The sequence below is a fragment of the Durio zibethinus genome, chromosome 27, assembly GCF_047325235.1.
Source record: "Durio zibethinus cultivar Kanyao isolate XHJ-2024 chromosome 27, ASM4732523v1, whole genome shotgun sequence".
Taxonomy (NCBI): domain Eukaryota; kingdom Viridiplantae; phylum Streptophyta; class Magnoliopsida; order Malvales; family Malvaceae; genus Durio; species Durio zibethinus.
Window position 1 is genome coordinate 12749186 of NC_143188.1, and position 13606 is coordinate 12762791.

Sequence of the window (13606 nt, forward strand, 5' to 3'; positions counted from 1 at the left end):
TTTCATACAAAAAGAATGTGAGTGGAAGAGATGATTGGGAACTACACTGGCTCGATCTTAGAAGAATAGTGTAATTAGGTCTTTGAAGAATCAAGGATTCAGGGCCCAAGAAAAAAAGCTTGAGAAACTTGAGTACCACAATTGAATAGGAGTTAATTAGCCAACATTTGCATAACATGCATTGAATTTCATATGCATTGCATAGCATATACTACATAAATTCAAGAAGCAAGGGTATTTCAAAATCCCACATAAAGAAGACCGATGTGAAGACATTTTCAAATTTGAGAAAAAGCTTGTCAGGTAAGTTCTTAATCCTTAAAATAGGATGTCTCTTGGTATTAGGGTTGATTTATAATACCTTTGGGCATAATCTCCTGAAATTCCTTCAAACACGATTTTCAACTCATTTGGGCATGATTGTCAATGAGCCATTTATTTTTCAAAGTTGTGATGCCTCTGATTAGAGGAGCCATTTATTTTTCAAAAGTCGTTGAGCCTCCGATTAGAGGAGCCATTTATTTTTCAAAGTTGTGATGCCTTTGATTAGATGAGCCATTTATTTTTTAAAAGTCATTGAGCCTCTAATTAGAGGAGCCATTTATTTTTTAAAGTCGTTGAGCCTTTGATTAGAGGAGTTTTATTTATTTTTCAAAGTCGTTAAGCCTCTGATTAGAGGAGCCATTTATTTTTCAAAGTCATTGAGCCTCTGATTAGAGGAGCCATTTATTTTCCAAAGTCATTGAGCCTCTGATTAGAGGAGCTTTATTTATTTTTCAACGTCGTTAAGCCTTTGATTAAAGGAGCCGTTTATATTTCAAAGTCATTAAGCCTCTGATTCGAGGAGCCGTTTATTTTCCAAAGTCATTAAGCCTCTGATTATAGGAGCTTTATTTATTTTCAAAGTCGTTGAGTCTCTTATTAGAGGAGCATTGTTTATGATTTACAAGTTGTCGAGCCTCTGCTTAGAGGAGTTTTGATCAAATCTTTAACACAAAAAATGAAAAAAGATCGAGTTGAGTCTTGAATAGATGTCTACGTCTTTGCGAAATTTCTATTTCACAGAAAATGTGCAAAGAGGGGCAGCTATAGACACCCAATTTGATCCAGGCTCGAATCAATTGGGCCTGGTCCAAATGGGTAAGCCCATTTTGTTTTTTTTTTTATTTTGTATTTTTTATTTTTTTTCTTCGTATCTTATGTATTATTTATGTATTATTACTATTTATTAATATATATATTTTTATGTTAATATATATTTATTATTACTTAACTATTTATATATTATTATATATACATATTTATTATTATTTATCTATTTATATATTATAATTTATCTATTATTTATTTTTATTTATCTGTTAATGTTTTCATTTATCTTATTATTTTCTTTTAATTATCTATTAATATTTTTTATTTGATTTTTATTTGATTTTTTTATTTTTTTCGATTGAAATTGGAACATTTTTTGGACTTTTACCGTGAATGAGGATTCAATCAGAGTCCATATTGGATTCAATGATTGAATCCCAATCCAAGGAGGAGTTGGGATTGATCAGAAACTCTTCTGATCAATCCCTATAAATAGACCCATGGATCAAAGGACTGAATACACAGAAAAAAAGAGATACTGGCAGAGAGAAAAAAAGGCAGACATAGAGAAGATTTAAAAGCTAAAAAGGTTTTGGTGCATTTAGAACAGCTCTAGGAATCGATAGAAAATTTTGGAGAATTTTTTTACGAATTTTTTCTGGAAATTTTTGAAAAATTTTCAGATTTCGGTTGAATTTTTTGGTGAAGATTGAATTTTTCGGTGACTATTCCGATCAAGTTTAAAATTTTCGGCCAACTTCCTAGTTTCTGACTACCATTTCCAGAAATCGATCAGTTTTTTGATGAACTTTCGACGAAAAACCCAGATTTTGATGAAAATTTCCAGAATCCGACAAGCATTCAACCGGAGTTCTTCGGGGTTTAGAGAGAGGAAAGAGGAAAAGAAGGGAAGAGAGAGAAGAGGAAAAGGAATTCTGAGAAAAAAAATCGACCTTCAGCCTTATATACCCTCCCCAAAATGACGTCGTTTTTGCGTTAGTAACCCAGAGGATCCGCGCGTTTTGCCAAGATCCGACCCGACCCGAGTGCCAACCCGCTTTTGACCCGCATACAACCCGCGTCTCCGAGCTGCTAGCCGAGCCGAGCCGATACCCCCGAGCCACGTCTCTGAGCCGTTTTTCTTCCTCAAGCCGATCCGAGCCTCTAAGCCGAGCCATTCCCAGGTTTTTTTATTTTTATTTTTTTTTATTATTATTAGATTAGAATTGTTTAATATTCTTTTATTTTTATCTTTATTTTGTTTTTATTTTACTTTTCTTTATTTTTATTTTATTTTATTATTTTATTTTCTTTAAATAAAATTCAAAAAAAAATATTTTTGAGGAAAAGTTGAAAGTATTAATTTTCCTTGAAAATAAGCTTTCTAAAAAATATTTTTGAGGAAAAGTTGAAAGTATCAATTTTCCTTGAAAATAAGCTTTCCAAAAAATATTTTTGGGAAAAAGTTGAAAGTATCAATTTTCCTCGAAATTAAAGTTTCCAAAAAATTTTTTTGGGGAGAAGTTGAAAGTATCAATTTTTTCTGTACAAAAACGATCATTTTTCTTTTCCTTTTTTATTTCTTTGGATTTTTTTAATGCTAAATAATCTGACAATGGAGCCTTTGCAAGTGAAACAGTAGTTTTCTTGCATACTCTTGAGGTGAGAGAATTTTTTTAATTTTCTGCTAAAAGTATTAGAGTCAATTGAGAATAATTTTTAATAGTTAATTACTTGGTAAATTTTTAAGGCTTATTGGATAACACAAAATTAAGCTGGTACTATCTTTTGATGGGTGTTGTGAGGGTGCTATAACCTTCCTCACACGTAACCGAACTCCCGAACCCTATTCTGGTTAATAAACTCGAACCTATTCTTTTAGGAACCCTTAAACTTAGGTGTTCCCGAAAAGGATAGATTCTTTAGGTGGCCAATCGCACCTAGATAAAAAAGATTGGTGGCGACTCCTTAAGTCAATGTCTAGCAATGGATCCCCGGATCTAGACGTTATGACATGCCTTGATTATCACTTTAATCTTTATTCGATCAATAAACTTCAATATTACAAAATACAATACCTTTGCCTTTATTGGTTAGTACGTACACAATCGCTTTCTCTTTCATAAATACTTTATTCTAAGAATCTTTATTCTATGAATTACCTTGATGATTAGGTTATATCATATACTCTCTACTTGTATAGTTTTTCTTGGATCATATGAATCATGTTGAAAGAATAGTATTTGTTTTTAACGCGTAACAATAACATTTACTAAAATAATTTAGTTTAATCCATATAATATTTAAAACAAAGATCTTTAGGATAATTTAAGATTAAATGGTACCATCTCTTGGACGAGCGTGTAAGGGTACAATAATCTTCCTTATACGTAATTGAACTTTCAAACCCTATTTTAAAATACAGATTAGAACTTATTCTTTTAGAGACTCTTAGTCAAGCTTAGGAGATCCTTAAAGGGATAGATTCATTAGGTGGCCAATCACACCTAATACAAAATATTGGTGGCGACTCCCTAAAATCCATATCTAGCTATAGGTCTAAGGATCTATATGTTATGACACTCTATTTGTATAGTTTTCCTTAGATCATGTGAATCATGTTGAAAGAACAATATTTGTTTTTAACGTGTAACAACAATATTTACTAAAAAATTTAAAGTTTAATTTAGATAATTCGTACAAACACTTTTAAAAATTAGCATCTACTAAGTTTCACCAGCAAAAAATTGATTTTTACCTACAAAATTTTCCTTCAATAATAGTATGTTTTCCGTTAGTAATAGTATTACTGGAGAAGATTTTCATCGATAATAGACAAGTTAGTAATACTATTCCATCAATAATGTGTAAAATCCATCAATAATTATCAATGGAATTATCCGTTGGTAAATTTTGTTGGTAATAATTTGGTTGATAATTAGGTCAGTAATCCGTCGATAAAATCCATTGGTAATACTATTTTTCAACTATATTTAATATATCTTATTTATAATTTTTTTTTCATTTTATTTTAGTTTTTTAATTTATTTTTAAAGTAATTACATGAATACTAAATATATATAAATGGAAAAAAATAAATAAATAAACAAAATGCTCCATTTTATTTATAAAAGAATGTAAAATATTTTATAAAATTGTTTATGAATTCTATTAAATAAAAATACAAAAAATACATATATATTGCAAATTCTATACAAATATTTGGTAATATATGTAAGTCATATAAATAAATACTTTCAATATACAATAATAGAAATACCTACAAAATAAATTTAAAAAAAAGTTAAATTATAAAGAAAATAGGAACTTAAACTTTTGCAGTATGTATGACAAGGATCTTATAGTAACAATTCTATTCAAAAAATTATACATTTTATATTTGGCTGTAACCTGCAAAAGGAATTATAAAAATTTATGAGAGAAATTAATATATAATATAGATTACTTGTTAGTGAAATAATGAGAAAAGCAAAAAGAATTTCAGAGAATATGGCTAAAAATCAACGACCGGTGGAGTAAACATCACTGCGAAAACTGGTCCTTTATTACTGATACACCATGTTTGTAGGTAGTAGACTAATGCTGAGAGCACAACTCCGTATAACAAATACCATTATGAGCAAAATCTTGCAGAGAATCAACTATGCAAGCTAATAGCCTCGTCACATTCAATTTCTCTTTTTTTTTTTTTTAAGTAAACATGAGCTATTCATTAAACAAATAAATGAAAAAACACAGACTGTGCAATAAAAACACATCCAGAAATGCAACTAATAAGCTCTGAAATATAACAAGGAAAATCTTATGATTTATGAGACCAGATTATATTGCCTACAGGGGATATAAAGATTTCAATAAGCAACACTTTAGAATTGAAAAAAAAAATTGAAAGATTATATATATGAGTTTAAAGAGAACTTGTACTCACTTGTACGAGTATAAGAACCATTAAATGCGTGAGAGTAACTATAGTATCAATACCGCTTGTAAGAATATGGCTTTTGCAAATTTTCACTCGAAATAAATTGCCACACAATTTTCCTCATCTAGCAAAGATTACAGAACCACCACAACTGAAGTTGCCAAAGACCAATAAAAATGGTCTGCCATCTGATGTGATCTGATCCTCTAAATTGCCTCAATACAAAGGCTACAATGTTTCCAAGTTACATGACAATTTTCTCTGAAAATAAGAACAAAGAAACCTATATGATCCCAGTAGTAAATTCTTGTCCCATGAAAACTAAATTTAATGTTTACTGCATCAAATTAAGGCCAATAAAAATCCTCAATCAAAGATTATCAATTCCTAATAGTTAACAGCATTTTCAAAGGGGACCTAACAAAAGTGTGGCAATCATGTGACGGTATCCCTTTCCAATCATTGTGCTTTACCACTTTAATCTTTATTCGATCAATTAACTTCATCATTACAAAATAGATACCTTTGCATTTAGGTTATACCATTGCATTTTAGTCTAGCTAGCTATGTCCTCAATTTGGGAACCAACTTTTAAAAGGTTGCTCAAATGACTTAACTTTTGATAAACTGTAACAATTAAGGTTCTAACTGTAACAAAACTGTAATGCCGAATCACATAATGATGTATCCTACTTGGCATCGTAATTGGCAATATTAATAGCCATCTTTGCACTGTTAGTTAATTTAACGGCGTGTGTAACTTACGCTTCAAAATCTGTTAAAAAAAATTCTGAACTGCGAGATTCCTCCTTTTTTTTTTTTTGTTTATTTTGTTTATTTTGTTTATTTTGTTTGTAACAAGTCTGAACTGCGAGATTCCTCCTTTTTTTTAATCATTCTACAGCCAAAGTTTCATGCTTTTCCCGCCCATGAACTGAACACATGTATCAAACATAAGCTTTAAATGTAAACAGTGGGTGCCAAGATTGATAGTGCCTTAAACTCTCCCTATAAATTTTATGCAAGAAGAGCATGAACTAAATACATGACCCCGACCAAGATGAAGTCCCAAGTTTTTACCAGGAAAATGCCACAAATAGAAAGAAAAGAAGAGGGCGAGCGGAACATAACAAGGACAAAGTTTTTAAGTTTCTCCTCGGGTTTTGAAAGGCACTAGCTTTCTGAAAAAGAAGAAACCTTTTTTATTATACCAGTCAAGGAGCGCCCGCTACAACATGAACCCAAGCCCCTGTGCTGTAAAAAAGGAAATCACCATTGGAGCTGTTGACAACAAACAGAGCTTTTGCCTTTCACGTGAGGACAGATGTGGAAGGAGAGAACCATGTGGTTTCTTTTCAATCAAAAGCAAAATGAAACTCCATCTGATTCCCAGCTTATCCTTTTTAATGACCCACTCAAGAAAGTTAACGACTTCCAAAGTTTCACGTAAAGAAAAGAAAACCAGCTTTTAAACTTACCCAAGAACCATTTATTTTAGTTACAGCCTCCCTTTTTTTTTTTTTTGATGGAACCGAATCCTCAATCATGTTTGTGAACTTTTTTTTTTATGTTTTATTAAAAAAAAGAAAAAAAAAACTTAGAAAGGAGAACGTTCCTATATGTATAGGATATAATAACCATTTATGTCTTGTACTTCACGTGAAGAAACACATAGAAAATAAGGAATGACATTATGAAATGCTTGAGATGGGATCAAGGAAATCACCTTTTTGGTTCTGAAGTTTATTTAGCTTCTTTTTCGCTGTACAGCCTTTCCTCGTTCTCTCTTTATTTTTTTTGGTTGTAGGGTTCTCCTTTTATAATTTTCCTTCACTTTTGTGTTTCCGTAAACTTTTTCTTTCCTCATTTTTTTTACCCTTTTTTTTCTTTCCTTTCCAGCCCCCGTTTCTTTTTCTCCTCCTTCTCATTTTAAAACCAGCCACCCTTCCACGTTCTTTTTCTCTTCCTTCTCCTCCTTTTGTAAAGAAGAAAGCCCCTCAAAATATCTTTGAAAGATTGAATATAAACCCTTGGATCAAATCTCAACCAAGAGTCAATTTCTTTTTTTTTTTTCAAAGATTAATCTTTAGCCATTAGATCAAGATTCAATATAAAATTTACTAGTCCATATTATTTACTGCAAATATTAGATTTTTATAGCCTTTAAACTACATGAAAATATTATTTTACCTTTAGTACAAAGTTTCAGTATTTGGGCCATTTTTTTATAAATAAATATTCTCCTACTCATTTTGAGATTTTAAAGCACTACAAATTATGAAATATTATAAAATATAAAATTGAAATCTAAAAATTTTCATGAAAATCTGAGTTCGAAAAGATCAAATTATGAAAATATCCCTAAAAGGTATTTTCGTATTTTTACACCTCTCAATGTATTACTTGTGATTTTGAATGTACACAAAATTATCAAATATTATGAAATTAATATATGAAAAGTTTTATGAAAACTGACATCGGGAATGTTAAATTATCAAAATACTCTTAAAAGTCATTTTGGTAATTTTGTACTTTCACAAATGCAATAAAAATTTTTTAGTGCTTTAAAAAAATCATTAATTTTAACTTTAAATCACGTTGATTCTAATTAGGTTGTGAATTTTGAAGATTGAATTCGTTTCTATTCATTTTGATCAAATTGTACAATTTTAACTTTATTTGACTAATTTTAACACTATTAACTAAATTTGACTAGAATTGATTTTGGAGTTTACTTGCTTAATTTATTCTTTATTTCTTATGTATCCATATGAAAAAGTATTATCCATATAAATTTCATGCGAAAAAGTTTGACAATAATCATATGAGTCTCTTTTTTTTTTTTTGTTTATTACATATTTAAATATCGATGTATTTTATGAACTCTTAAAAGGATTTTTTTGCGGGCTTTAAATAGATTTTGTTTGGGTTTCTAAATGAGTTAAGTCGTGGGCTGGACTCTTTATGAGTTGTAAATGAGCCTAAGTCAATCATATTAAAAAATTTTCAAAAAAAATTCGGTGTATGTAAACTCCAAATTAAGACCTCGATATAAATGACCTGTGGAATTACATACTAAAAGCTTTAGCAACGGTGGGTGTTCAAAATTTGAAAGAGAATACGAAAAGAGTCCAAAGAAAACAAGATGGACGGACTATTATATAAAGGACGGATATAGAGTGGATGAGAAAAAAAATAAACAGTATATTTATTGCCAAAAATGAAAAGCGTCATGAAACATTAATAGCTTAGAAACTAAGGGGCAGAAAGGAACTTGTAACTTGTTTTAACTTGAGCAATAACCACATCGAATCCTTGAATTAATGCCCCTTTATTTCATTGATTCATATATAGCAATAGAAATGAAACAGTCGGCATTTTGCATTTTAATTAATTTTATGGCAGTAGCAGGCTTGTAGTTGGGGGTAACTATGGTATCCTCATAAGAGAAAGAAGTAATAAATGGCATAAGCAATGAGCAAACCGGGAATGAAGGTGAGGCCAAGGGAACATGTGGCGATAGCAAACCCCATGGAAGATTGTAACACTGCATAACTGCCTGTGTTGAAAGCAATCACCATTGCTATCATCGCAGAAAAAGTTAAGACATCTGCCAGACCAATCACCTGAAATCGAAGATTAACTAGACTCCACTTCAGGAATACCAAGAGAAAATGAAGCAGGACCGCTAAAAGAGAGGAAACAAATGCGAGGGTATCTGTTATAATGAAGGCTTTAAAAGCTGGGTCACGACTTAAGGTTGCATCCCCTTGCTCATCACTTTTGTATCCACCAGGTACGGTGAATGCTGCAGCGAATGTTACGGTTGCTACAAGAGTTGCCACCAGTAAATGGGTCTCTCGTGTTTTTTCCACAACTTCGATGAAGGAGACATCATCCTCGTCTTTTACCTTTTCTCTGAAGTTTGGGTGAACCCGTAACCCTTCCACTTCTGCATTATCACCAATGTCATTCAACAATTGGCGAATATGTTTCTGCAACGATAATTGTCGATTTAAGGAATGATTAGCATTTATCAGTCAATGAGTAAAATTCACGGGTACTTCACAATTTTTATAAATATATCATTTTCAGTCATGACATAAAAGATATATATCTTTTTTTAAAAAAAATCACTATCCATCGTTTTGTCAATCAACAATTAAAAAATTAAAAAAATGTTCATGCAAACATTGTGATTTAAATACAAACACGTGACAGGATCCACACGTGGGCCACATGCAAGTTTTAAATTTATTAAGTGAGATTTATCTCACTCACACCTACTTCACAAGTCATTGAAACATGTCATATCTATGCACCGAATAAGGATTTAGATGAAATTTTGTACGTAAAATTCATGGAATTTTTAATTAAAATTGATTAAATAAAATTAAAATTTAAAATGTTTTGTTACGTATATTAAACATGTAAAATTTGAAAAAAAATTTAATAAATTTTAATTTATACTTTTAAATGGACATTTTTAGTAAAAATATTGATATTATTGAATAAGTACAGATTAAATTTAAATTATAAATAATATTTTTAATAATTTTTTTACATATTATTAATCTTCACATTAAACTTAATCAATTTATTGGTTTGAATTTTCTATTAAAATTTTTATTAAATTATTTTTAAAAAAACTTTACAAACTTCACCTAAAAATTTTTATATAAATTTTCTCCGTCCTAGGGGGTAGACAAGTGATACTTGTATACATATTTTGATTGATTGTTGACTAACAAAAGATAAATCATAAACTTTTCTAAAAAGTTATTCATGGAAAAACTTTTTTTTTTTGGTCATGCATCAAAGTGATATATATATCATAGAAGTTCATGAACTACTAGTGAATTTTACTTATCCATATATTGGTGATTCAGTTTTTAAACTAGATAAACAAAGTTAAAAGCCTTTGTTGTAACATTTTCTCATTTTTTAACTTTATTTCTGCACAATCTTTTTATTAAATTTTATATTTCATTATCTATTAGTATAATATTTGTCTCTAATGTGACATCCCAATAATTAAAATTTAAGACTTCATTTTAAAAGTTTCGAATTAAGATTTTGAGATGGCAGAGTGAGATTTATGATATGAGAAAGTCACCTTTTATTAGGATAATAATAGTTCAGATCAAATTTAATTTGATTTTTTTAAATAATGTATAATATTATAAATTTTTAAAGTTTGATTTAAATTCTATTGACTTTTATTTATAATCGATCTGATTACAATCAAATAAGAAAAAATTGATTCCAATTGAATCAAACATTATGGCTTTGAATTAATTTTTAATTTTTTTGGTTTTTTTTCTCATCCTTACCTTTCATTATGTTTTCCATTTTGCCCTTTTTTGCAATGATTTCTTTTTGGTATTTCATATCCTAATTTTGATTATTTATTATTATTTAAATTATTAATTTATTACTATGATTGAATTGATAAATATTGTCATTAATTCTTCTGTCTATGAAAATCAATTAAATGAAAAGAAAATCAAGAAAAATTATTACTATATTTTAAATTACTATATGTTTCTCTCATTTTGTTTTGCATTAATTTCTTCTTTATATTTCATTTCCTAATTTTGAGTATATATTATTAAATTACTTATTTATTATTATTGTTTTTTTTACTATGGTATTTATTATTATGGTTGAATTGATTCTAAAAAAATTATTGAAATAATAAATTTATATTCTTTCTTCTATACAAGAAAATTAAACTAAATGAAAAGAAAATCTAGAAAAGTTAGATTAACTTAATTTAATTTTCTTTAATTTTTTGTAATTTTTATGAAACTGTTTATCTCTAAAATGATAAAAAAGAGAAAATATAAAATGAAAATATTTACAAAAAATAGATAAATGAAAAGAAATTTTAAAAAATGAAAATGAAAATGGAAAAAATCTTACGGGATCCTTTCAAGATATTGTATAGATTTGTAAAGGAAACAATAAATTAGGAATTTATTTAAGTAGACACATGCATGTTATTGTTAATTTTCTAAACTTTGCTTATAGTAGTTAGAGTTTAATATTTTCTTATCAATATTTGAAAACTTTGCTTATGGCAGTCCACTTTTAAAGACTAATAAAATGTAAAATTATGTACTTAATAAAATACTCATCTAATCTCAAATTTTTATCCATCTTTTCTTTTTTAATACCCAAAAAAATCTAAAATCATTTTTTAACATATAAAGACTTAAAATTTTGTTTTATAGAATAAATAGTTCTCGTTATACTTCAAATTCGATTACAATATTTTCAAAAGCCACTTTTCAATCATGATATTTGTAAAGCTATAACGCTTTGGTCCTTTTATCAGTCTTAAATCATTTCTGACGTTAAATATCTACTGGCATCACGTGCCTTTACACTTGACATCAGTTGGATGTACGAAATTGATGACTTGAATTTTTTTAGAAAAAGAAAAAAAAATATTAAATACGTCAAAATCAATAATTATTTTGTGAAGTTGAAAAAAAAAATTTGAAAAGGAGAGAATATTAAAAATTAAGCAGGGTAAAGCTTTATACCTTCTTTCGTGTCATTTGGTCGGAAAATTGCCAGGACTTCCATCCTCTTACTTGAAGTTCACGATCTAGAAGAAAAGAATTAAAAGAAAACCACCAAGGAGCTGACGAGCAGGCCCCGCGTAGTAGATCTGGATAGGCGTGTACCCATTAGCATCCTTTTCATGAAAAAGATTTCTATTTGTGAAATCATTAATCTTGTAATGAACTAAGAATCTCTTAAGTTTTTTGGGAGATAATGCAACGACAGCAAAGTGAAGAAAATTCCAGCCTCTTTTGTTCACCATTCCGCAGCAACCTGGACAATTGGAGATAATTTCTTCCATTATCCCTCGCTTGCCTTGCCACGCTGCCATATGAAGAGCCGACATCCCTCTCTCTTTATCACTTATATAAGCAGCAGATGCATCGTTTTCCAATAAAATTTTGGCAATTGAACGTTCACCGAAATGCGCAGCATAGTGGAGTGGAGTCCGCCCATTGTCATCGGTTTGTTTGGTTAGTTGCATTTTTGCCTCTATTAGTTTCCTTACTGTCTGTCATTACCAAAACACAACAAAAAGATCAAAAAGTTTAACAGCAGCAGTAGATGTGAATTTATTTAATTTTGAAAAATGAATTTCAAAGACCATGCATTTGTTTTGTTTTATTTTCCTTGTTTGGCCAGGGCAAGAAAGAGAACATGCATCATTTAGAATTATGAGGAAGATTATCCCATTGGCAGAAAAAGCAACGAGAACAGCCATTGAGTTAATTATCCCAAAACAACAACAACAACAATAACACAAAATAATGAGCTGATCACTTACTTTCATCTCCGGCCAGGACTGCTGCATGCAAAGCTGTTTTACCATTGGGGCCGCCATAAACCGTTGATTTGCAATTATCTAATATCTCAGCAACCAAACCGTGATATCCTCCCTTGGCAGCTAAGTAGAGTGGAGTCTCACCGCTTGTATTAGCAGACAACGCAAAATCAGGATCTACTTTGACCAATAGTTGCAACACATCAAGGTGACCATGTCGAGCGGCCTCATGGAAAGCAGTATTTTCTTCCTTATCCCTCATTCTCAGCATCTGCCTCGTCCTGGTTGCTTCCAACCCTCTCTACGTGTCTTCCTGTTGCACTACATTGTCCCGTTCAATGAGGAATTTGACCATGTCAGAATGCCCATGTCTCGCTGCAATGTGCAATGGGATTTCCATGTTGGCATTGGGTTGCAGTAGCAGTGATGGCCACTTGTCGACAAGTTGCTCCACAAAGTTATTGGAGAACTCTCTTTCAAATGCCCTTTTCTGAAAACACAGAAACTTTTTGACTACCTTTCGTCCTCCAGTTATGGAGTAAATATGAAGCACACTGTTTTGGCTTCCGTCAACCAGGCAATGAAGACCACCTTGGTACTTATTAAATAGTTCCACGTCGCCATCCGCCGCAGCTTTGAACAAATCATGGTCCATGTAGGTGATAGCCTCCACTTGCACAGGCCGTTCAGAGGGAATGGATGAGCTAATTGAGGGATTCAGCTGCATCATTATAATTAATTTGACTAATATTTAAGGCTCTCTTATTCGAAGTAATTAAGCCAACGCTGGTAGTCTCAGTATTTTCCTGAACCAAATCATGGACTCCTCTTGCCTTTTTATATATCTTCATCATTCTTTACTCTCATTTCATTCATTGTGCCTTGGTTATCACTCTAATCTTTATTCCATCAATAAACTTCAATATTACAAAAGACAATACCTTTGCATTTATTGGATAGTACGGACACAATCATTTTCTCTTTAGTTAAATACTTTATTCTAATAATCTTTATTCCATGAATTACCTTGATGATGAGGTTATATCATATACTATCTAGCTTGTATAGTTCTTTTTAGATCATGTGAATTATTTTGAGAGAATAGTATTTGTTTTTAACGTGTAACAATATTATTTATAAAAAAAAAATTTAAAATTTAAAATTTAATTCAAATAATTCATATAATTATTTTTAAAAAATAATATTTAATAAGCTTA

General features: G+C 30.2%; 2 protein-coding genes across 2 annotated transcripts; both read right to left on the bottom strand.

Moving 5' to 3' along the window:
• Positions 1-8304: 8304 nt before the first annotated feature.
• LOC149510946 (protein ACCELERATED CELL DEATH 6-like) lies at positions 8305-13116 on the bottom strand. The gene is made up of 4 exons (XM_089756344.1): positions 12710-13116; positions 12393-12670; positions 11587-12115; positions 8305-9030 (listed from the first exon to the last, which is right to left on the bottom strand). The coding sequence occupies exons 1-3, from the start codon at positions 13114-13116 to the stop codon at positions 11652-11654; spliced, it is 1149 nt and encodes a 382-aa protein (XP_089612470.1). The 3' UTR covers positions 8305-9030; positions 11587-11651.
• On the bottom strand, positions 8476-11601 carry LOC149510947 (uncharacterized). Its single transcript, XM_089756343.1, has 2 exons — positions 11587-11601; positions 8476-9030 (listed from the first exon to the last, which is right to left on the bottom strand). The coding sequence occupies exons 1-2, from the start codon at positions 11599-11601 to the stop codon at positions 8476-8478; spliced, it is 570 nt and encodes a 189-aa protein (XP_089612469.1).
• Positions 13117-13606: the final 490 nt, after the last annotated feature.